At 34.1% G+C, this 27,021-nt stretch overlaps 1 protein-coding gene across 2 annotated transcripts in view; it reads right to left on the bottom strand.

Annotated features, from left to right (window-relative positions):
• AP3B1 (adaptor related protein complex 3 subunit beta 1) overlaps positions 1-27,021 on the bottom strand; it is a 258,068-nt gene that overhangs the window by 181,537 nt on the left and 49,510 nt on the right. The window contains exons 4-6 of one of the 2 annotated variants that reach the window (XM_057541134.1): positions 10,989-11,084; positions 10,196-10,356; positions 8,050-8,116 (exon numbers count right to left, since the gene is read on the bottom strand). The exons of the other annotated variant lie outside the window; for it this stretch is intronic. Of the exons in view, the coding sequence (XP_057397117.1) occupies positions 8,050-8,116; positions 10,196-10,356; positions 10,989-11,084 (324 nt within the window). The remainder of the gene's footprint in view (positions 1-8,049; positions 8,117-10,195; positions 10,357-10,988; positions 11,085-27,021) is intronic. 2 annotated transcript variants of the gene reach the window in all.

Below are 27,021 nucleotides of genomic sequence, written 5' to 3' on the forward strand. Positions count from 1 at the left end.
TCTGAACACTAGGGATCTTCATTTTAGTATCTAAAATTTCCCCAATGTCTTAAAATAAGCAATTAAATAGAAATATAACTTACTGAAATGGTACTTTTTGAAAAATATTAGATACAATGATATTCGTATTTTTAGTGTTTAGTGTCCCTCTACTTGGCTGACATTTAGCTTATTAATGTGCAACCAACAATACAATTGAAAGAAAACAGCTCAGAATATAGACTTGCTATTATGCTAAACAAGTTTCCAGTCCTGTGGGGATTTTATGAATTACCAATCAGTATAAACGTGAAGCTGCATTTATTGACTCCAGCCCTGCCCATGTACTGGTGCCTGCTGGTCCCAGCATGTATGCACCTCAATCGAAAAAGCAAAGAATTGATTATTTGTGTGAACTAAATAAAAATGTATTATATGTATAATTTTCTATGTGCTATTGATATGGGAAGGAAGTTATGTTTGTGTTTTCAACACCACATTTTGATGTCTTCTGCCCAAATCACTCTTCAGAAATTATATTCTGTGATAATCATATTTCTAAAAGATTAGAATTATCATTTAAAAATCTCTTAAAACAACTAAATTTATGACATCAAACTATAGAGTAACAGTATTTGTGAAATACATTTACATTTATATATGTCAATCTTACATTAAGATATATATTTTTTAATTGGCAAGGGTGTTAAAGTACAAAAATAAATAATACCACTTAGAATAAAATAATCTATGAAATTGAAATGGGAATTCAACAAAGTTTCAATTTAAGGAACACTATGTGAAATCAAGTTATTCTGCCCAAACCTAGAGATTATCTTTTTCAAATATGTTTAGACACCAAACAATTAAAAGGAAAATCAGCTCCTACATGGTACTAAATTTATCAAAACAAGAGCTACAGGTACAAAATAGTTCTAAAGTACTAATAAATAACATGAAAATGAAAGAAAATAATTAATTACTTAAGTAAAGATAAAGTCCATGGAAACACAAAAATAATTAGGAAGAACATAAAGAAAAGAACCTTTACAAAATAAAACTGATGATTTTAGATATTTCATTATATGGTTTTAACAATCGACTCTAGCCTAAACACTGCCAGAAGAATTGATTATTCTGGTATATTAAATATTCAATATTCTATACAACTTACAGAATTAAAATAAAATGATCTACTCAGATTTGAAAAACAAAAATATTGGTTTCCCAAAAACAGACAGTTAATTTCCATCTCACTGTGTCAATAGTAGCTTTTTATATAAGGGGAAAAATAAATCACTCCAACAAAACTAGCAATGAACTCATCAAATTCAAATGCAGTTTTCCATTTATGTATTTTTTATATTAAAGCAATAAACATGGTTCATTTATCTTCCCTTGGTTGTCACGTTTTTCTGTGCTGTTGCTATGAACTTCAGCCATTAGCTGTGCTCCAAGGTAAACTACACGAACCATCAACAAAAGTGACACTCCATCTATGGAGTTCATATTTTCGCCAGATTATCTATGCTAGTTGACAAGCTGGTAATGAAAAAAATCACACTAAGCAAATGGTTCCTCTAATAACAATAAATTTTCTATAAAATTATGAAGGGTACAAAACGTTTCCTTGCATCTATTTTGTCATGAATTCTAATTAACGTTGCAGAAACCTGAGAGTGCTGGGTCATCACAAGAAGTGCATCAAGGTTTGATTGATAATATGGTGTAAGTTGGCCAATGCAGCCAAGATTTTCTTCTCTTAAATTAATGGCCATCCAACCTGCCCTAATCATACAGCCCAAATGATATTCCCCTTCTTATTTCAATTTTCTTGAGGCATGGAAAATGGGAAAGATCAGTCATTTATCTTCTAATAGCTGGATAATAGATCTAACACAATAAAACATCTGCACAAACGAAGAGGTGTGTTTTTTTGCCCACAACAGTGAAGCTTTTACCAACATTAAACCAATAACTTATAAAATGGTGTCTTACCCTCACAGCTTAGCTATGAACTACCAATATATTCACTAAACATCATTTTGTAGCTAAATTAAGAAGAAACTTCGTCATCAAAAAAATATAAATAAACAACTCAGATTTTCAGTAGGCACTGACCTAATTTGTTTTCCTAAGAAACTCTGTTTTCTATTAGAAAGTTAAATGCTACAAAAGGATTTCTTTAAAATTAACCTGAAAGGAAAAGGAAATAAACACCTTTTGAGGTGTTCTAAATAAAAGAAAGAAGGTTCACTACAAAGCTTAAATTGCTCAACAAGTGTGAATTTCTACATTTTAAAGAAAAACAAGAGAAAGTATTATAAATTTTAAAAAGGAATTTATACCTGAACATTAGGAAAGGTTTTCAATAAAGAAGAAAAGTGTTTAGGATATGTTAAATAGAGAAAATATGATGAAAATGGTAAATCTAGGAATATACAGTGAAGAAATTATATTAAAAAAACTTATAACAGTTGACTCGGTATGATCAAGGATAAATAAAATGTTCCCTTTCAATTATACTGACAATTGTAAGCTTCTATTATACCTTTTAAAATTTACAGATACCTTCAGACAACAGTTATCTAAGTAACTCTAAAATATTCTTCTAGTTACATTACCATAACTGTATTCCTAATCCCAAAGTGACTTATTTTGGGGAAAGGACTATTCATATGACAAATACTGGTCTTTCTCCAGTAAAAGGGAAAAACATTTCTATTATATTTTAATAAGCTTTTTATTTCCACCTTTCCTTAAAATGAGAATTATACAACTAATTTTCTTTGAGATCTCAATTTCAAGAAAATCCTCCTTTAGGCTAAAAGAAGCAACAGAAGGTATATCTCATAATCAACAGAGGTTAAAGAAAGGTTTTTAAACATGTTAACACCTTTCAAATTTATATTTATCAGTAGTAATAGCAATGTTATCATCATCATCATAATGATCCCAAGAAGCTCCTGCTGACAGCAAATAAATTCCTTTTCAAAATGTGGAAATAAATTAGACCTGGTTCATTTAATTAGGAAATTTTTAAACAAAAATGATTTAGGATTACTGATTTCAAATGTCAATGCTAACATTATTAACTGGGGGGGGAGAAGAAATATAGCTGTATCCCTTCAATATATTATACATGACAAGAAAAAGTAATAATAAAGATAAGATCCATAAATATCTATATAGATATCAGAATATTTTTAACCTTTCTACATCAAATTATAACCATACAAAGGAAAAAATTATCAGAAGACATTCACAAAACGTAATTAAATACTGGGTAGACAAGTTAATGGTACCTAGGGAAATCTGAATCTCTCAACCCAAACTCGGAAAAAGCAAAAAGATTAAAACTTAAGCTCTAAGCATAATTAAAATACAGAGAATCTCCAAACTTCGATTATACATAAGTAGAAAAATAAGTCCTAAATCCCAGAGAGTTATCTTTCATGTATACATCATAAAACCTCACAAAGATCTATGACAGTCTGAAACAACTGCCCAGAACAAAGCAGACAGCAGTTAGTGGTGGGCATAAGAGGGAACTAAAAGCAACAGCAGAGAGAAAGAAAGGACCCTAAGTGTGAAAATACTAAAAAAGATTCCTGGTAGATCAGAGCAGATACAGGGAACAGACTTCAAAGGAAAATAAGATTCAATGAGGCTACCTTGAAAAGGTAAAGTTTCAAAAAGAAACAAGTTTAAAAAAGAGGTGGATGAAAAGGAGCACCTTAAAAACTGTAAGGTGACAGAAAAAAGAAATAAGAAGAGGAAATTTAGGCCCCTACAAGAAAAAATAAAATCAAAATAATCTTAGGACATACACCCCTTCCTATGCATGTCCTCTCCACAAAAGCCATCTAATAAAAAATCATACTTTGCTATTCTGACAGAGAGGGTGCTCATAAACTAGGAATCATGCAAACTACCTCATATTCAAACCACCAACCCTGTCCAAAGAAACGTAAAGATGCAAGTAATCTGTAAGTATTGAAAACAGAAAATGAAAATCAAAACAATTCAACTCATGAAAATTACCCACACAAAAAAATCAATGATAAAGCAAAACAACAACAACAACAACAAAAACCCAACTGTAACACAACACTTCAAAATGAATTAAGCTGCCTCAAAGAAGAATTTCAAGATCAGAAAAATGAACATGAATCAGAAATTGAAAAACAGACAACAGAAATGAACAAAAGACATCAGGAAGAAACAGAAGTTGAAACTAGAAAAGAAATAACCAGACATCATGATTAAGTTGCAAAGTGCCCCTGGCAGAAAACAGTTGAATAAAAATTTAGGAAGAGGCATTAAAGAAAAGTACAAAAAGAACCAAAAGAATGAAAATGAGATAAAGAAGTAAAAAGGTTTAGAGAGGTAACGGTTGAAATGTAAGACAGGCAAAGAAGATCCAACTTAGAGAAAATTGAAATCCCTGAAGAAGAAAAAGTAACAATTGAATAGAATTAATATTTAAAACTTAATCTTAAACAACAACAACAACAGTTTGCCAGAAATAACATAAATTCTAAATCTATATTTTAAAAAGCCTCACTGGGTACTAGGAAAAAAATTGACCCATATCAACTAACCCTGAGACACCAGGTAAAACTATTATATTTCAAAGATAAAGAGAAAATCCTCAGGGTCAGCATCTTACTTAACACAGATACATTACAGGCATTTCCTTTAAACTAAAACAAGGCAAGGATGCCCACCGTCTCCACTACTATCGAACACTGTACTGAAGTTATAAACCAATATAATTAGACAAGAAAAATTAAAGTCATAGGTATTGGAAAAGAGGAAGTAAAATTATCTGTTTGCAAATGATATGATTTATTTTCTAGAATAAAACAAATGGAGATTGAAAGATAAAACTAAATCAAACAATAAAAGAATTCAGTAAAGAAGCAGGATATAAAATTACCACAGAGAAAATCAATAGCTTTCTTAGAGAACAATATAACAAGTTCAACCATACAATGATAAAGCGATTTCAATTTACAACAGCATTCAAAGAAGTAAGGCTAACGATAAATATAACTCTAAACCAATATTTAACTCAATTAGTAGTCCCCATCTCACTACTCTTCGCAGAGTACATGCTAGCAATTCTGAAACAATACTTTATCTGCATTCTGGGACTGAGTAAATAAGTAAATATATTGTGGATAATGCAAGGCACATTTCTTAATGTTGGAAAAAAGGAAGTTACAAATATGAAAAGATAGGACACTGGAAGGAACGTTGTGCTATTGCTCTGGAATTAGAGAATTCAGTATAAACTACTGCTGTTTCATATGGATAGAAAAATAGATATAGGTGTTTTTGTAATTTTAAAAAAATAAATGTATCCTATCTAACACTTTAGGAATGAAGAGTGCCTTATAAATGATAGACAGTCAAAGCTCCCAGAGGATCTACCTATGAACTCGGAGCATGACACACACCATTTGGGAAGCAAAACAATGAAAATAATAGAAAATACCTAATTACTATCGGCAAGAATATTAACAAATTAATTCTCACAATTATTCAACAACTATTAAAGACCTACTATGAACAAGTACAATATTTTTTTCTACTGTATTTTGGAAATAAATGGTCAGAACCCAAGAACAGACATTCTAAATTTGCAAAGAAATTGTATTCTTTACATTTCTTTTTGCGTCATTTGTTTCTTATTTATCCTTTTATGGTGTCAGGCACGTGCTGAGGATTTTATATACAACAGCTCTTTCAACACAAACAAAAACTTTATACATGGGAAATTATAAGCCCTAAAAATCTGCAAGCTGAAACTTATGAAGGCTTAATACATAGCTACTAAGTGGTGGAACTTCAGACACAAATCCAATTCTGTTTAATTCCAAAGAAGGTAGTTTTTACCTGTGACATGCTATATCTTGTTAGACATGCACATGTTATATACGGAGATTTCATATCTATGCCATACAACCAATTTCTTTTAGTTTATTATGTAGCAGAAATCATGGAAATTTAAAATAAAGGATCTGTTTAAAATAGATCCATTAAAATACTAAAAAAATAAAGGATTAAAATAAAGGATCTGTTTCTTACAGATCCTTTATTAAAATAAAGTATCTGTTAAAATAAAGATCTGTTAAAATAAAGGATCTGTTTCTTACAGATCTTAGTATTCTCCACAGTACTTGGCAAATGTCTTCAACACAGAAGAAACTAAATGTTTTTTTATTATTACTAAAATCAAGTTAACCACAATATCAATAATATTGATTTCATATTTGGGTCTAGAAGGAGATAACAAGTATGCCATACAGAAGACAAAAAGGAATCAAATTTCTTTTCTCTGTCTTCATTATGCCAACCACTATAGAAGAAATGAAGATTTCTGCTACATTATAGACTAAAAGAAATTTGCTGAATGGCCTAGTCTCCAAATATAGTCTCAGGTAAATACAACATTTTCAAAAATACACAGTGAAAAAATCATTAAAAGAATTAACATATACAACATATCCATTGAATACAAAAAAAAAAAAAAACAGTGAAGAGGAATGAGGAACAAAAAGAAGACCTAAGACTTAGAAAGACATAATGGCAGCTATAAATTCAACTATCAATAGTAACAATAAATGTCAATTGATTAGACGGTCTAATCAAAAGGCATACGTCATCAGACTAGATTTAAAAAATGTATGTTGTCTACAGGAGACACACATTAAATAAAAAATACCAACAGGTTGCGAGTAAAAGGAAGGAAAAAGATATATCAGGTAAACAGCAATTATAAGAAAGTTGTACTTAAATAGGACAAGATAGAACTTAAAACAAAAACTGTTACTAGAGATTGAGACATTTCACAATGACAAAAGGAAGGTAAAACAATTATAAATACAGATGCACCAAATACCAGAGCTCCTAAATATATGAAGTAAACACTGACAGAATTGAAGGGAGAAATAGACAGCTCTATAGCAATAGTAGACTTCAACACTCTGCTTTCAATGAGCCACAAGAAAGAAGATCAACAAAGAAACAGAAGAGTTGAACAACACTATAAACCAATTACACCCAAGAGACATCTACTGAACACTCCACCCAAAAAGAGCAGAATACATTGGGTTGGTCAAAAAGTTTGGTTGGGTTTTTCCATACCATCTTATGGAAAAACCCTAACGAATTTTTTGGCCAACCCAATACACTCCTCTCAAATACACACTGAGCATTCTCCAAGACAGACCATATGCTAAGCCATATAATAATAGCTGTATGAGTCTAGTGGTTACTGTATCAGATAGCTGCTATATACAGATATACATGCACCTGGGTGATACTATCCTAAGATGAGCTGGAATCCTTTTCCTGAATAGTTTTGAGCCATATATATGGGTGCAGAAGCCTCCATCAAAGATACCATTACACCAGCTCCTCCAGAGGTCTGCTCAGAGACCCCATGCATCATCACTATTTCTAGATCTCATTATCATGTCACTACACACAAAGAATAGGAGTGGAATAGGAAGGAGGAAGAGACACGTACATTCCCAAAACATGGGAAATTTACCCAGTAAGATCATTCTACCCAGCCAATAAAACAGCGTTATACATATGAAAACATTTTAGTATTTAAGAAAAAAAAAAACCCACTTGTAATACTAAAACACATACCTCTAATTTTTCATTATCTCTTTAATACTGAATACTTCATTTTAAAATAATTATTTGTTCCCAAGTGATTGAGCCTTTAAAAATCCTAATAAATCATTGCTTAAAATAAAAGAGCTGACCTTAAAAGCAGTCAACAATTTAGCCACAGGTTAAAAAAAGAATTTTCTTTCCCCAACTTTCTCTTCTTCAGATTCTGATGAAGAAACATGTAACGAACTAAAATTCCAAATGCAATCTTCCTCTTCACCTGGACATTTTTATTCTTCAAGGATTTTAATGAGCTCCATTAATATTTATACCATTTCAAAATCAATAAGAATAATTATATCAAATATACAACAGTAAAATGATACTATGTAAATAAAGCACAATTTTACTTGGACATAAAAAGATATTACTTACTGTGCTTTTATCCTTCAGAAGTTTTTCAATTATTTCAATTAACATTTCCTTCTGCTCTGGATCAAGGCTAAACCATAAAAAGGAAAAAATTTACATTAAGTTTTTTTCCTTTAATTCTAACTTTAAATGAAGCTAATCATTTCAAGGATATTGAAATATTTTAAAGTGGGGGAGACTTATGTCTAGACAAAAATAAACAGAAAACAAATTTAAAGTGGAACGGGTTGATTTTTCCCACAGATATGTCCTAATCTTTCTATCTAAAGTTGCTCATACTAATTAAACCCAGATACCAATACCGTTAAGAAAATATTTAAAGAACAAATCCACTTCTTAAAAAGAAGTTGGAAAGCCTTAAGAAAGTAATTGCAAGTAGATAAACCACAAAATCTTTTTCTAACTGGGGGGAAAATAACAGGATAGCAATCATTTTTGAGCATGGACACATAATTGTCAAAAAGAAATATAAAGAATTTCCAAATAAGAATTTTGTACCATTCTAGTTTACTGATAGAGACATGCATAATAAAACCTGCCATCTAAAACCAAGAAATATAAACAAAGGCCCACATACGCACAGAATTGACAGATGCATCTAAATAGCAGCTGTAAGCACTGAAATACTGTTAATAATATAATTTCTTCCTAGCATAGAATTCAACTGTTCATTTACTGAGAAGCTAAACGATGGGCATACAAAGATAAGTAAGACAGTCTAATAAAGACAGTCCCAAACATAATCATACCATATAATGGAGATATATATAAGGGATTATGGGGATAAAGAAGAAGGACACCAATGGAGGCAGGAAGATTGTGGAGGGTTTCTTCTGGGAAGTGACATCTCAGATGAATCTTAAACAACTTGACTTTAGAGCTGGAAAAAGTAGGAAATATTCTAGATAGAGACTAAAGGAGGAACAAGAGATGGTAATGAGATAAAAACATTTTATGTAGAGGACTAAGAGGCAGTACTGAGCTACGAGACTGTAAATTCAAGACAAAGAGAGGTTAAATGGAGCCCAGTGATGGGCTTTTAAACTATCGTAGTGAGCTTGGATCTTATTTTGTAAGTTGATAACAAGAAAGGATAATGACTAAGTGTGAGATAACTTTGCTTGACAGTTAACCTAAGAAAATGATTTTTTACTTTTCACAAACATTATATAAGTTTACTACTGACCATTGTAATTATCTGAACATTCAAACCTTTTAATTCTTTCAAATGCCAACAAGTCTCCCTTCTCCAGTCTTTCCTAACTAATCCCATTTCTTTACATCTTTGCTTTATGAAACCCTATATGATAATCTGAGCCCTATCCTATCAAAGGCATTGTTAGCGTGCCTTTGTATGTACATATATATCATATAGCAATATCTTATTCAATTATAGATTGCCTTTAATTATTTGGCATACGTTTGATTTTTTTCCCTCAATAGGGATGTGATACCACATCCTCTATCCTCTATCTTATGCATGTAACACAACACTAGAAACACAAAATGATCTTGATAAAAGTTTTTGGAATAAATGGTAACAGAAAATAATACCAAATGATTACAGATAATAATTATTTTATTTAGGCAATATGTTTTCCACAGAGATCAAGGTATCGTATGATAATTTAATAAATATCATATAAATACGGCATGGTGCTATATTTAAAAATCAGTATTAAAATAATATTTAATAAAATAGCTCTGGAAAAGAATCAGGCAAGGAAGGGAACAGCAGGATCAAAGATGGAAGAAGGGGTAACAAAGTGAGTTGAGACAATAACACACTTAAGATTCTACCCTGCAATAAATAGGAAAACAAACCTTAATTTTCTAATAACATATGTATATGTGTAATGAGAGATGAACTATATAAATGATAATTCAATTTCTGATTATTTTTAAGTTATAAAATCCATAAATTATCACAGGCCCTAACAGGCTCACAAATAAAAACCTGCCTAGGGTCTCTATAACCAAAATAAAATTAAAGATGTCTAAAGAATGTTTGTGGGCAGGGGAAACACAGTCACTGAGTTTACTTAGTTTAAGGACAGACTAGTTATAAGCGCTAACAAAATAAGCCTCCAGGGGCTTTAACATTCCACATGACATTAGGGATCTTTGGTATTATTTACAAAGTACCAACCTGTACAATTTTTGTATCGCATGGGCTGCATTCTTCCTAACGTATGGTGATAAGTCAGCAGAAGCTTCCTTAATAGCAAGCATCATAATAGGTACAATAATTGGCACTCTAATACTTGACAGAACTCTCAAAGCACTTGCACGAATTAGTTGATTTGGGTCCTAAAGACAGTGCAAAAATATTCATCAAAATTTCAAGTTTTCAATATTTCAAATACATCTTTATGATACAGTTAACAGGTGCTTATAGGATGTAATACAACAATAGCAAAAAAAAAACAAACCAGGCTACTTAATTTAAATACCCAGTATATGGAAATGGCTAAGGAAAAAGAGAATTAAATAAATGTTTATTTCTCTGAATAATGTTTTAACAAGAAAAGTAATAGTTATAATTCTACTTGATCATATATTACTAAACATGCTGGGTTTTTAGAGTTTCATAATAACAAAATGCTGCAGGTCATAAATTTTATCTTTAAAAAAAGTCATGTCCCCTCTTTGTACACTTTCAACAACTAGTTGGTGTAATGATGAAGAGCTCTTTGAGGCACAATAATGATTATATTGAACATAAAGGAACATATAGAAACTGAAACATACAAGGCAAAGTCCAGTTGATTATAATAATAAATTATTTTCTAAGGGCATTGAATAGGGACCGTGAGAGGCCTTTTAACTCTTTCAAAACATGACTGTACCATTTAGTGGATTATTGCTCCACTTCTTTAAATGCCACATCTTCAACTGTGCAGAAACGTTGCAGCTATTTGCCTACTCACTCTATTATTTACCTTCAGAGCTCGCTGAAAAGTGCTTATGGACAAGAGTGCCAGATCCTGCTGTTCTTCAGCATATCGGACCAGGTAAACATATACTAACTTCTTGATCTGTGAATAAGAAAAAATAATTTAATCCTAGCCAGAGTGAAAATTAAAAATTTAATATTTTCTATACTAAAATCCACACTCAACTTTCCTGAACTAAATAACTGAACCTGCTCATAGCCTAGATGGTAAAATAAAGATAATGTATTGTAGGATAATGAATAGAAACAGAAAAAGCTTGTGAAGTAAGCATTTTAATAATCTAATCCACAATAGCAATATCCTATCAAGTTGTCCTTCCTCTTGATGGGAAAAAACAGTTCTTGAGCAAAACTCATATAAGAATATTAAAATATTAACTGATTTGGAAAAGTATTTTCAAAATGAGGGATACAAATAATATAAAGACCTTGGGCTCTGTCCACTAATTATACGGTATGGGAGCTTACGTTTCCTCATCTGTCAAAAGGTGCTGAGGCCCAACTCTGATTCTATGGTAATAGTCACATTCCAATATACATTACATGATATTTTCAGCTCAGTAAGAATAATGTGTGACAGTATCAATTTAATGTAATAAAAATTCCAAAAGGATGGAAGTGTGTTTTGAAAACTGTTTTCAAAGTCAATTTAATCACTAAATTTATAACAAAATTATGATGAGCAGAAAAACTAAATGAAAATTGGAATTTGAGTTGAAATTCATCAACTGCTTCCTTCTGACACTGCTTGTAGCTTGTTATCTCCCTTCTCAAATATCTTCAGATACCATTGCTTGATTAATTTTCTGATCTATCCCCATAGTACATATCTAAAAGTTAATGGAATGTTCAAAGAGCATGGGAAATGAGGGGAAGTAGCTGGAAATAGGTGGAATCAATGCTGAAAAGGAAAACAGTGCTATACTGGGCCATATTTTATATCACAGTAACCAATCTGGACTTCTTTAAAGACAACTGCCATGGCCTTCTCTCCCTTACAGTCCAATTTCCCTTGACACAGCAGTGTTTTGAGTTCCTTCACCATCCTGTTTATTCCCTTCTGAACTCACTCAATTTGTCTATATTTTTTTCATTACAGCACTCCAAACTAAAAATGAAGTCTAAGCAAGACAAAATAATTAAGATTTTGTTCCAGATGAGGTGCTTCTACTGATACAACTAATTCTTGATTAAAACCACATACTTTTTCCAAATGTGCTACTGACTAAATCAATCCATACCCGAGTAATTGTCCTAGTGAGGTTTCTTCTTTTAAAAGGAGGGCAATATCTTACACTTACCTATAGACATTTTCAACAACTTAAATTCAACACGTCACGGCACGCTCCTCAGATAATTTTAGATCTTAATCTTTAATCCAACCTATTTTGCTATTCTTCACAATTTCATGGACACAAGTGAAAACTTAATGAACATACTTTCTGCATCTTTATCATTATTGATAAAATGCTAAACACACCATTTTAAGATGATACCAATCGATTCGTCTGTACTATATTGACAGGGTTATAGGTGAAACTAACAAAAAACATATTTCCAATTACTCTTCAGTGCTGAATAGATCCACAAAATCTTAAAAACGAAACCTAAAATCCTTAACTCAGTATTCAATACAGCCCATAATCTTCCTTTAAAGTCAAACAAGGAAGAGTCCCCAAATATAACTTGACTCTTTGTCTCAATCTCCACTCAGTTTATCAATCCTACTTTCTCCGAAGTTCTACTAATCAAAATCTTCCACAAAAGCAAAAATGAAACAATAAAATTTCCACTAAGAGAGGAACAGTACAACAAGTTATATCCATATAACACTGTACTATGTGATCACTATATATAATTAAGTAAATCTATACTTGACATTGAAAATATGTCCTTGTAAAAAATTTTAAGGGTACAAAACAGTATGCACTGTATGATCGCACTTCTGTGTTAATAAAAAATAGATACACATATATTGTATTTTATCACTCTAAGATAAACCACCAATTGTAAGATGTACCATAATTTTACAGACCACAAAGAAAGGAAGAAAAAACCCGGCCAATTGTAAGCCACCCTCAATTGTTAAGATAAGTCCCAACTGCATAAACTTTAAAATAGAAAACAGATGTCTTAGAATGGACATTATATGGTAATAATAGCAAATAATTATATACTTAACTATGTGTCAGGCACTGTTCTACATGTTATATTTAGATTAATTCATTTTATATTCACAACTCAATGAACAGGTATTACCTTTCCTGTTTTACAGGTGAAGAAACTGAAGCACAGAAAAGTTAAGTAACTTGACCAATATAGAAATCTATTAAATGAAGAACCAGGATTCAAACCAGGTAAGCATAAAAGTTGAAAAAATTTATATAGTAAAATGTATAGTAAAAAATTTATATAGTAAAATGTTAACAGTGACTATCTCTGGGTGACGGCATTAACCAGTGACCCTCACTCTTTACATCTTTCTACATTATTTAATTTTTTTACAATGAATATTAATTTTATGTTCAGATAAAACAATAAAGACATTTTCATTTTAGGGGTGAATCTCATCTTTCTAGACATCTTCCAACACAGAATAATAGTACTTTCTCTGATTATAAAAGTATTTTAAAATTTTCATTATAAACAATCTGAAACTGAAAATATTTTTAAGTTCCCACATTCCTAAGATGGCTTTTTCTATAGCATTGGCAACATGTAACCACCAGAACTATTTTAAACCTGTTCAATAGACAAAAACTCAGCTAAATCAACAAGTTTTTGCAAGTCAACCAACCTGTGACAGCCCCTTGCTTATGAACGTTAGCCAATCAGGAACAAATTCACTCTAAAAAGACACACCTCTTAGTGCCAATCAATCAAAAGCAGTCTCACCCAAGTGACCACTCATCTACAGATGATATCAACCCACTTAGGCCCCTTAAAGTCCATGAAACTTTCAAATGATCATGGAATCAAGTGATCTCACACAAGAATACAAAAAATGGGTTCCAATATTACGTGGTACTAGTATACAAGATGGCAACCAAATGATCCAAAATATACCCAATGTTTTAGATTATATTTAAATGGAAATATAAATTTTGAAAATTCTTAAATCACAGTTTAAGAAGCACTTATCTAATTGTTTGAGTTATAAATGATTTTCTCCCCAACCAGATTTTAAAGTTCCTAAGTTAAGGATATATGTATATGCATACCTGATTCACTTTGTTATAAAGCAGAAACTAACACACCATTGTAAAGCAATTATACTCCAACAAAGATGTTAAAAAAAAAAAAAAAGGTTCCTAAGTTACAACAGTGCCAAAAAGCAACCAACACCTGCTGGTTGACTGATTTATACCAATTTAAATATATCAAATCAACACACAAGATGTATTTTAAACAAGATATTTCTCAAATTCACCTTGGAATGAACATGAGGTTATTTAGTACAGGAACCATTCCTTATTAATCTATATATTCCCACAACCTATCACATAGCCTGGCAATATAGTAAAAGCCCAATAATTATCAGCTGAATGAAACATCACAGCCCAATGAGAGACTGGAAAAAAAAAAAAAGACATTTCCCATTAGATTGCTATATCTAGGATCTAACTTACCACCAATAGATATAATTCATGAAGTAGATGTCTAAATGGACATCAACATACTGTGAGAAAACAATAGGTATTAAGAAGATTGCCTCAAAAGTCTTTAACCTGTGGGGGTTTTTTAGAAAATTAATCATTTAAAATATTCTTTCTCTTTACCAATTATATTCGGATCTCAGTCTACAGTTCTCAGGAAACTTTTGAAACAAGAATGGGTTAGGATCCACCCACCCCCTCATCTTCTTGGGATGTATTTTCTCAGCAACACCTTTATTTACTTAACTGTACAGCCAACTTTTAAAGCTGAATTATGAACTCCAGAATATATCCAGGAGTTTATACTGGCAACACTGAAACATTCAAACCACAGCTGAGCTACCAGGCACTGCTATAATTACTCACTAGTGGAGAAGGATTATTGTGACTGTTATAGCAAAAAGCATAACATTATTAAATCACAGAAGGTTGCAAAACACTAAATTTGTTCTAGTTCTGTTATAAGAATCAATCAAAATTGACCACAAGAGGCCTATGCACTGACCAGCTGCAGGTGTACAGAGAAAGCCTACTTTCCCTGAAACCATTCTGTGATCAGAAATGGGAGTACTTAAAGCTCCGTGACTACACCATTCTCTTATCAGTTACTTTCATTCAGTGTTACAATACTCCTTGCTGTAAAGCTAATCATAGCAGAGCCCCAGTAGGCTGGAAGAACACAGGCAGATCTGTTTAATTAGTTTATCAATACTAGTACAGCAAACTTCATGAGTTATTGACTAAACCTTTGATTATTTTAGTACTATAGCTTACTAGGTCACTTTTGGTATCATTTGACATCGAATGGCAGATGACGTACAGCTCAACTGTGTGTCTAAGGCAGTATGTACTGGTAAAACTGAAATTTTGTACTTGATAGCAATGAAACATCAATCAATTCTGAACACAAATTTTAAGAAGCTTATGTCAGTTTTCCCACAACATTAGAGGATTAAGCATGTTTCCAAGAACTAACAAGGTATTTCAAGAACAAAAAAAATCCAAAACAAATAGATCAATAGAGTAGTCCCCCTCTATCTGTGGGGGATACGTTCTAAGACACCCAGTAGATGCCTGAAACTATGGACACTACCAAATTCTATATACACTATGTTTTTTCCTATACACAGATACCTATGATAAAGTTTAATTTATAAATTAGGCACAGTACGAGGCTAACAATAGCTAGTAATAAAATAGAACAGTTGTAAGAATATACTTTAATAAAAGTTATATGAATGTGGTCTCTCTCTCTCTCTCATATTGGACTGCACTTACCCTTCTTTTTGTGGTGATGTGAGATGATGAAATGTCTATGTGATAAGATGAAGTAAGGTGAATGAAGTAGGCATTGTGATGCAGGGTTAGGCTACTATTGACCCTCTGATGGTACATCAGAAGGAGGATCATCTGCTCTGGGTGATCCTGGATCACTGAGCATGACAGTGTCAATGGTTAGATGTCAGGAGCAGATGATGTCAATGGTTGGGGATCCCAGACAGAACGGCACAAAATTTCATCATACTACTCGTAATAGTGTGCAATTTAAACTTATGAATTGTTTATCTCCAGAATTTTCCATTTAATAATTTTGGACTGCTAACCACACGTAACTGAAACCGTGGAAAGTGAAACCACAAGAAAGGGGAGACTACTGTAATTATGTTTATAGTGACATTTTTGTTACAGAACATTAGATAGCATACCAGAATCTGATTGTAAAGGATAAAGATGAATAGAAAAGTTCTACTGTTGATAACTATCTGAACATTACAAACAGCTCTGAATAAATAATAAACAGTACAGAATTTTCTGTTTACAAGAAGACTGGAATTCCAGAGTGAACTATTTACAGCATAACTTATTACCAATATCTCAGGACTTGGTCATTTCTACCCATATCTAAAACATAAAAAATTTACACCCAAATTGGCAGAAGACCTAAATAGACATTTCTCTAAAGAAGACATACAGATGGTCAACAGGCATATGAAAAGGTGCTCAACATCACTAAATATTACAGAAATGCGAATCAAAACTATAATGAGGTACCACCGCACTCCAGTCAGAATAACCATCATTAAAAAAATCTACGGGAACTCCCCTGGTGGAGCAGTGGTTAAGAATTCGCCTGCCAATTCAGGGAACACGGGTTCGATCCCTGGTCCGGGAAGATCCCACATGCCGCGGAGCAATTAAGCCTGCGTGCCACAACTACTGAGCCTGTGCTCTAGCCCACGAGCCACAACTACTGAAGCCCACGTGCCTAGAGCCCGTGCTCCACAACAAGAGAAGCCACCGCAATGAGAAGTCTGCACACGGCAAGGAAGAGAAGGCTCCGCTCGACGCAACTAGAGAAAGCCCACGTGCAGCAACGAAGACCCAACACAGCCATAAATAAATAAATAGATAGATAGATAAAATTGATTCTTTAAAAAAAAAACTACAAATAACAAATGCAGGAGAGGGTGTGGAGAAAGGGGAACCCTCCTACACTGTTGGTGGGAATGTAAAGTGGTACAGCCACTCTAGAAAAAAGTATGGAGGTTCCTCAAAAAACTAAAAATAGAGTTGCCATAGGATCCAGCAATCCCACTCCTGGGTATATACCCAGACAAAACTATAATTTGAAAAGATACATGCACCACTATGTTCATAGCAGCACTGTTCACAATAGCCAAGACATGGAAACAACCTAAATGTCCATCGACAGACAAATGAATAAACAAGATGTTGTAGGTATATACAATGGAATACTACTCAGCCATAAAAAAGAATTAAATAATACCATTTGCAGCAACATGAATGGACCTAGAGATTATGATACTAAGTGAAGTAAATCAGAAGGAGAAAGACAAATACCATATGATGTCACTTACATGTGGAATCCAAAATGTGACACATATGAACTTATCCATGAAACAGAAAGAGACTCACAGACATAAAGAACAGACCTGTGGTTGCCAAATGGGAGGGGAGAGGGGAAGGGATGGATTGGGAGTTTGGGATTAGCAGATACAAACTGTTATACAGTATGGATAAACAACAAGGTCCTGCTGTACAGCACAGGGAACTATATTCAATATCCTGTGATAAACCATAATGGGAAAGAATATGAAAAAGAATGTATACATATTTATAACTGAATCATGTTGCTGTACAGCAGAAATTAACACATTGTAAATCAATTATACTTCAATAAAATAAAGTTAAAAAAAAATTATACCAATGCCAGATACCTCCAAAGGATAGCTAATACCAGATGATGATAAGGGGTCAAAGACACTAAAGAAGAAAGAGGAGGAAGGAATCAAACAGGAAGGATGGCTCTAAAAGGGGAATGACCTAAAATGATATCTGAAGCCAAGCTACCTGGCTTTGGATTCTGACTGCCACATAGTAGCTATGTGACCTTGGTCAGATAATCTAACCTCTCTGCTACCTTATCCTCATACGGAAAATATGGAAAATGAAAGAACCAACTTCACAGGGTTATTTGTGAGGATAAAATGAGTTGATATAAGTAAGGCATTAACGACCTAGCACAGACGGCATTTTTTAAGTGTTAGCAATCATTGTTGCTACTGAGAGACTCTATTCCCAGTAACGCTAAGACAAGCTTTACCTACAGCTCACAAATTTTCTAAGTGAAATCTTGATATTTCTTTTTCAGCTACTTGAACTTTCTTATACCAGAAGCCATAAAACTAATGTACATATCAAATTAGAAGCTCAGATATCATGGCCATAACAAGTCAGACAGTTTAACTGAACTATCAATTCAGAATTATATATATATATATTTTAAATTTTTTAAATAAACTTTTTTTTAACATCTTTATTGGAGTATAATTGCTTTACAATGGTGTGTTAGTTTCTGCTTTATAACAAAGTGAATCAGCTATACATATACATATATCCCCATATCTCCTCCCTCTTGCATCTCCCTCCCATCCTCCCTATCCCACCCCTCTAGGTGGTCACAAAGCACCGAGCTGATCTCCCTGTGCTATGCAGCTGCTTCCCACTAGCTATCTATTTTACATTTGGTAGTGTACATATGTCAATGCCACTCTCTCACTTTGCCCCAGCTTACCCTTCCCCCTCCCAGTGTCCTCAAGTCCATTCTCTACGTCTGCGTCTTTATTCCTGTCCTGCCCCTAGGTTCTTCAGAACCTTATTTTTTTTTTTTTTTAGATTCCATACATATGTGTTAGCATATGGTATTTGTTTTTCTCTTTCTGACTTACTTCACTTTGTATGACAAGTCTCTAGGTCCATCCACCTCACTACAAATAACTCAATTATATTTACATGGTAACAAGCATATAAATAGTGCTTAATAAGTATCTACTAAATTAATCATAAGTAAAGTTTGCAAATACTATAAGATTACATGTGCAGTCTAGACTTCTCCCATTAATTAGAATCTTAGAAAGAATGGTTTATCAAGTTATTTAAATCCAATATTAATTAATTTATCTTAGTTTCTAAGTTGGCAATAAGTGTACAAGTGTTTTGATTATAATTTACCCAAGTTAGTCAAATTCACTTTATGATGCCTATTCATTTTGGCAGCAAAATTCACCTATCTGAAATATGTAATGTACTTACTATCTAACAAAAAAATGAAGTGTACTTTAAAATATCTAAAAAGTAGGTTTAAAGTACATATCTTTAAAATTCTATAATATAAATTATTCTAATAAAAAAGTTAAGATGATAGGAAAATAATTCATTTTGTATATAGAAATGTGTACTCTAGAAACTGTATAACATATACTTCAGTGTACTTTTCCAGATTTTTAACATGCAAATGCAAGATTATTTAAACTACTCATTTTCCTTATATGAGAAACAATAACACCCAATCTACTGCATAGTGTAAAAATAATAGCTTAGAGTCTATCTACATCATATCAACCTTGTGCTTGTATAATATAAATGAAGTGTGACCTGGCTGATCTTATTGCTCCACTTAAAAAATTCTACCATCATTCTCAGGTCATGATTATTTTATACACTCTGTTTTTCTTGTACCGATGCAATCTTTTCATTAGAAAATGCCTTGTTTTTCAAACTATAAATACTTAAGTACTGACTATAAAACTGCTAATGACATGTGGCTCACTCGGTATATTCTGGCTATAAAGCATTACAAGACACCGTTACAGGACTCTGATGTAAGGACGGAAAAGAGGAAGAGAATTTTCAAGTATGTCACCAGTTACAAATTGAAAATTCTATATGGAAAGTAGGGAAAACTGAGACTAATGTTTTCATTTGACTGATAACATTCTGTATATTTTAAGGTTTTAAAAATATTTACAGATTATGATATAAAGCTATAATTTAGAAATAATAACTGAGAGATCTGATTTACCCTTCCTACCTTAATGAAACAGAAAATCAGGGGCAAAAAATGAAACAGAAGTTTTCATATGTTGGACAACAGGCAGCACATTACTGTGAACCTTGAGAGAGGGAAAAAAATCAAGGTGAGCCCTTCAACTGAGGGTGAGTCTACCAGGAAAGGGAGGCAACTCAAACAGAATCCAGAGGACTCACTGTGCTGAGGAGACTGATCAAAGTTTACAGAGGCCAAGGTTGCTAGAATTTGCAGAGCAGAATAACAAAGAGGAGGGCACTTCAGAGAGAGAGAGAATGCATTCTGGGGAGAAGTACCATCATACTGTGGGCTAAGCACTGTCATGCACATGAGTAAGATGAAACTACCTGAGGCCAGACCAAAAAACACTGGAAAGAAGTAGGCAGAACAGGTCTCAAAGATCACAAAAAGCTAGGAAAAGTTCATATTCCCACCAGCCAGAGAGAAAGTATCTCATAAATACATGTATCATTGAGCAGAATCCTAAGAAGGGCATTGCTTTAATAGTGGGATTACATTAGTCTAGACTAAAGGTGTTTCCGTACCCCCTAATAAAGATTAAAAGTATGCTTTGAAAGAATCAAATGATTCCCTATAACTTAATTGTGCATCACAAGAAAACCCAACACAATTTAAACAAAAATCAGGACAATATGAATCATAATTACTCTTCAAGTAATCTCTACCCACATCTGTCAAACTCCTGAACCATGCAAGCTCAGAATAGACTCAAAGCAGCTCAGCAAAAGACAAAAAATATGAGACTGAAGTTGCTGCCTAAGCAACAGAATTTGCAATTTGAACCCTGTCAAAATAACTGCTTTCTAAAACAAAAACACCACCTATGGAGTAAATATAAAAAAATACAGAATCAACATAATTTAATATTCATAATGTCAAAAGATACAACTCAAATTACCCAATATATGAAAAACTAAAAAAATGGAACGTATGCACACAAGAAAAGGAAATTAACTAAACGAAAGCCTGAGAAAAACATACTGGAACTAGCAGGCGAGGATTTTAGAGCTACTATTACACTTAAGTAAAAGAAAATGTGCTTTCCATAAATAAAGAATAGAGGAAATCTCAGCAAAGAAACACAAAGGATAAAAAAAGGGACAGGGCTTCCCTGGTGGCGCAGTGGTTGAGAATCTGCCTGCTAATGCAGGGGACACGGGTTCGAGCCCTGGCCTGGGAAGATCCCACATGCCGCAGAGCGGCTGGGCCCGTGAGCCACAACTGCTGAGCCTGCGCGTCTGGAGCCTGTGCTCCGCAAGGAGAGAGGCCCGCGCATCGCGATGAAGAGTGGCCCCCGCTTGCCACAACTGGAGAAAGCCCTCGCACAGAAACGAAGACCCAACACAGCCAAAATCAATCAATCAATCAATCAATCAAACATACGCATCTGATTCAAGATCCTCATTAAAAAAAAAAAAAAAAAAAAAAGGGACAAACTGAAATTCTAAAATGAAAAAATAAAATTTCTAAAATAAAAATGAATGTACTTAATCAAATGGAGAGGACAGAAGAACGAGTAAGCGAACTTGAAAACAGGTGAGTAAAAATTACCTAATGTAAACAACACACACACAAAAAAAGGATCTAAAAAAACCAACAAAGTTTCGTACATTGTCAGGTAAAAATAAAACAATATAACATATATGTAATTTCAATACCAGAAAGAGAAAAGAGAAGGGGGCAAATACTATCTGAAAAAATAATGGCCCAGGGCTTCCCTCATGGCACAGTGGTTAAGAATCCACCTGCCAATGCAGGGGACATGGGTTCGAGCCCTGGTCTGGGAAGATACCACGTGCCGTGGAGCAACTAAGCCTGTGCGCCACAACTACTGAGCCTGCGCTGTAGAGTCCGCGAGCCACAACTACTGAGCCCGAGTGCCACAACTACGGAAGCCTGCGTGTCTGGAGCCCGTGCTCTGCAACAGGAGAAGCCACCCAATGAGACGCCCGCACACCGCATCGAAGAGTAGCCCCCGCTCGCTGCAACTAGAGAAAAGCTTGTGTGCAGCAACAAAGACCCAATGCAGCCAAAAATAAAAATAAATAAATTTATAGAAAGAAAAAAAAGAAAAGAAAAGAAATAATGGCCCCAAATTTCCTACTTTTGATCAAAGACAGTAATTTATAGAACTAAGATGCTCAACACACACAAAACCAAATGAACACGAATAAGATCACACCAAGGTACACCAAAGTCAAACTACCAAAAGCCAAAGATGGAGTAAAACATGAAAGTATCAAGAGAAAAATTACAAATTACATAGGAAGATGAATGATCCAATTAACAGGGACTGTACATAAGAAATTATGGAGGGCAGAAGAGTCTTCAAAGCATCTTTAAAATGCTGAAGCAAAAAGAAACTATTAATCCAGAAGTCTATGACCAATGAAATAATTCTTTAGGAATGAAGGTAAAATGCAAACATTTTCAGATAAAAGTTAAGAGAATTCATCACTAGCAGACCTCCATTACAGAAAAAGCCAACAGAAGTTCTTAAGGCAGGAGGATCATGATACTGATAGAAATTTGGATCCTTAGAACTCAAAGAGAACACTGGACATGATAAATATCTTAATAAATGATAAATACTTATGTCTGTTTTTCCTTTTAATTTCTTTATGTCATAAGTATTGATATTTAAAGGAAAAATTGTACTGTCATGATGTTTGCTTGCTTATTTTTGTTTATTTATTTGTTTGTTTGTTTGTTTATTTATGGCTGTGTTGGGTCTTCACTGCTGCGGGCGGGCTTTCTCTAGTTGCACTGCACAGGCTTCTCATTGTGGTGGCTTCTCTCGTTGCGGACAACGGGCTCTAGGCGCACGGGCTTCAGTAGTTGTGGCATGCAGGCTCAGTAGCTGTGGCTCGCGGGCTCTAGAGCGCAGGCTCAGTAGCTGTGAGCTTGGCTCGCATGGGCTTAGTTGCTCCACGGCATGTGGGATCTTCGTGGACCAGGGCTCGAACCTGTGTCCCCTGCATTGGCAGGCGGATTCTTAACCACTGCACCGCCAGGGAAGTCCCTTATGATGTTTTTAACTTATATAAATCTGATAAATTAATAACTAAAACATAAAAGGAGAGATATGGATGTATACAGATGCAAGATTTCTATATTTTATGTGAAGAAGTGCAACATTAACTATAATCCAACTGTGAAAAGTTAAGAATGGATACAGCCAACACTTAAAAAAAATGCAGAGAAGTACAGGTTAAAAATAAAAACAGGAAAAATTTAAGTGTGATTTCCTCTATAAAAAGGAGGAAAAGAAGAAGAGAGGAACAAAAATAAAGGAGACAAATTTAAAAAAAGAAATCATGTAATACTACACTCAAATCCAACCACATCAATAAATACATCAAGTGTTAACAGAATGAACACTCCAATTAAAAGGCAGAGACTGACAGAATGGGTGGGAAAAACATGGAACTAGATGCTGTCAATAAGAGACACAAATAGATATGAAGACACAGGCTAGGAACAAATGAATGAAAACAGGATATACCATACAAAGAGAAGAGAAGGCTGGAATGACAATATTAATAACAAGAAATCAAATAGACTTTAAGACAATAAAGTATTACCAGAGAAAAAGAAGGGTTTATTTTAGGATAAAGGGGCAATTCATCAGGAACACCTGAAAAGAGCTATGCCTAATAGGAGTGCTTCAAAATATAAGCAAAAAATGACTACATTAAAGGGAAAAATAAACAATTCCAGGATCATGATTGGGAGATTTAAGATCCCTCTCTCAGCAACTGGTAGAATATCTAGACAAGAGGTCAGTAAAAACATTTTAAAAATCTAAACAACACATTTACTTAAATAATATTTATAGAACATTACAATCAATAGTGGAATACACATTCTTTTCCACTGCACGTGATATGCATACCAAAACAAACTAGATGATTCGCTATAAACAAGTCTTCATAAAATTTTAAGAGAATGATGTTTCCTGACTAAAAAGGAATTATATTACAAAGCAATAACAATATAAGATAATGAGATAACCCTCCCCCAATATGTGGAAATTAAACAACATACTTCTAAATACACCATAAGTCAAAAAAGAAATCATAAAGTAAATAAGAAAATATTTTTAGGGGGATGGATGGAGTGGGAGTTTGGGGTTAGCAGATGTAAACTTTTATATATAATGAATAAACAACAAGGTCCTACTGTATAGCACAGAGAACTATAGTCACTGTCCTATGATAAACCATATGGAAAAGAATATTTTAAAAAAAGAATGTTTATTTATGTGTGTGTGTGCGTATAATTGAATCACTTTGCTGTACAGCAGTAATTAACACAACATTGTAAATCAACTATACTTCAATTAAAAAAAAGAATAAAAAAAAGTACATAGAGGACTTCCCTGGTGGTGTGGTGCAGTGGTTATGCACCACAGGTTATTGGCGCCTGCCAATGCAACAGACAGGGGTTTGAGCCCTGGTCCTGAAAGATCCCACGTGCCGTGGAGCAACTAAGCCCATGTGCCACAACTACTGAGCCTGAGCTCTAGAGCCCACATGCCACAACTACTGAAGCCCGCGTGCCTAGAGCCCATGCTTCACAACAAGAGAAGCCACCACAGTGAGAAGCCCGCACACTGCAATGAAAAGTAGCCCCTGCTCTCTGCAGCTAAAGAAAGCCCATGCACAGCAACAAAGACCCAATGCAGCCAAAAATAAATAAATAAAATTTTTTTTAAAGTATGTAGAGAATTGTAAAGTGCTATTAAAAATGATAGAAATGGAAAAAAAGAAAATATTTTTAACTGAATGACAATGAAAACAAATCAAGTAAAACTTCAGGAAAGCAACTAAAGCAGTGCTTAGAGGAAAAGACACAGTATTAAAGCCTTATATTCACAGAAAGATTTGATCTGAGTTCCCAACTCAAGATGATAGAAAACAACAACAAAAACCCAAATTAAGTAGAAGGATGAAATTAAAAGATAAATACAAAAGTCAATAATCATACCAAAAAGAAATCAATGACACAGGAAACAGAGAAAATTGATAAAACCAAAAGCTGGTTTTTTTTAAGTCAATAAAGTTGATAATCCTCTAGATAAACTGATGAAGAAAAAGAGAAAAGACAAAATTACCAATATCAGGAATGAAAGAGGAAACATCACTACAGAAGCTACAGACATTAAACGGATACTAAGGAACTATAATTAACAACTTTATGCCAATAAACAACCTAGATGAAACAGATTCATTTCTTTAAAGAAAAATTACTAACACAATCCAATAAAAAATAGAGAATCTAAATAACGCTGTGTTAGGGATCCACCAAGACTACCTTCAGGCTTAATGACTGCCTAGAAGGACTCACAGGACCCAGAAAGTTGTTACACTCATGGTTATGGTTCACTACAGTGAAAGGATATATAGTAAAATCAGCAAAAGGAAAAAGCACATGGGATGAAGTCCAGAGGAAACAAGGCACAAGCTTCCAAGAGTCCACCCACCAGCACAGTCACGTAAAAATACTTCTTCAGCAACAACGTGTGACAACATGTACAAAGTGGTGCCAACCAGGGAATCTTGCTTAAGACAGACGGTCCAGGGTTTTTATTAGGGATCAATCATGTAGGCACTGTATGCCTACATATATTGTCATCACGAAGTAAGAGATCAGTAACTGAAGCTGCAGACCATGATAAGGAAAGCAGGTGTTTACCAGAAACACTTTTAGTTTTAGTATATATTATTTGGATAAACTGATACAGCATGGCTCACTCTTATCTGACAGAACACTCGAAGAGATCAGTTCACCAGAGCCAACCAATAAACAATCACGAAAACAGACTTGGAGGGCTTCCCTGGTAGCATAGTGGTTAAGAATCCACCTGCCAATGCAGGGGACACGGGTTCAATCCCTGGTCCGGGAAGATCCCACATGCTGCGGAGCAACTAAGCCTGTGCACCACAACTACTGAGCCTGCGCTCAGAGCCCGCAAGCCACAGCTACTGAGCCCAGGTGCCACAACTACGGAAGCCCATGTGCCTAGAGCCCATGCTCCGCAACAAGAGAAGCCACTGCAATGAGAAGCCCGCGCACCGCAACGAAGAGTAGCCCCCGCTTGCTGCAACTAGAGAAAGCTCGTGCATAGCAACGAAGATCCAATGCAGACAAAAATAAATAAATAAAATAAAATAAAATAAAAAAAGAAAACAGACCTGGAAATGTTCAGGGTTTGCACAACCCAAGCCTGCTGAGTTTAGCTTCCACACAGGCCTATACCAATAAACAACCTGAATTCATATTTTAAAATTTTCGCATAAAAGAAATTCCAAGCCCAGATGACATCATAGTGGCAATGAGATAATACCAATTATTTGGTATTATTAGATAGAATGAAACAATACCAATTCTACACATTTTCTTTCAGAGAAAAAAGGAGAAACACCCTCCCACTCATTTTTTTTTAAATAAATTTATTTATTTATTTTATTTATTTATTTTTTGGCTGTGTTGGGTCTTCACTGCTGTGTGTGGGCTTTCTCTAATTGCGGTGAGCGGGGGCTACCCTTCGTTGCAGTGTGCAGGCTTCTCATTGCGGTGGCTTCTCTCATTGCAGAGCACGGGCTCGAGGAGCACGGGCTCAGTAGTTGTGACTCATGGGCTTAGTTGCTCTGTGGCATGTGGGATCTTCCCGGACCAGAGCTCGAACCCGTGTCCCCTGCATTGGCAGGTGGATTCTCAACCACTGCGCCACCAAGGAAGCCCATCTCCCACTCATTTTTAAAATCCAGTATTAACTGGTTACCCTGATATCAAAACCAAAGTCATCATAAGACAAAAAAAAACCTCCCTCAGTAAGATATAGATGCAAAACTCCTAACAAAATTTAGCAAATCGATTCTAACAATACACTAAAAGATTAATACACCACGGCCATTAGGGATTTATCCCAGGAACAGAAAGGTTTAATA

The sequence above is a fragment of the Balaenoptera acutorostrata genome, chromosome 2 (genome assembly GCF_949987535.1).
Source record: "Balaenoptera acutorostrata chromosome 2, mBalAcu1.1, whole genome shotgun sequence".
In the NCBI taxonomy this organism is placed as follows: domain Eukaryota; kingdom Metazoa; phylum Chordata; class Mammalia; order Artiodactyla; family Balaenopteridae; genus Balaenoptera; species Balaenoptera acutorostrata.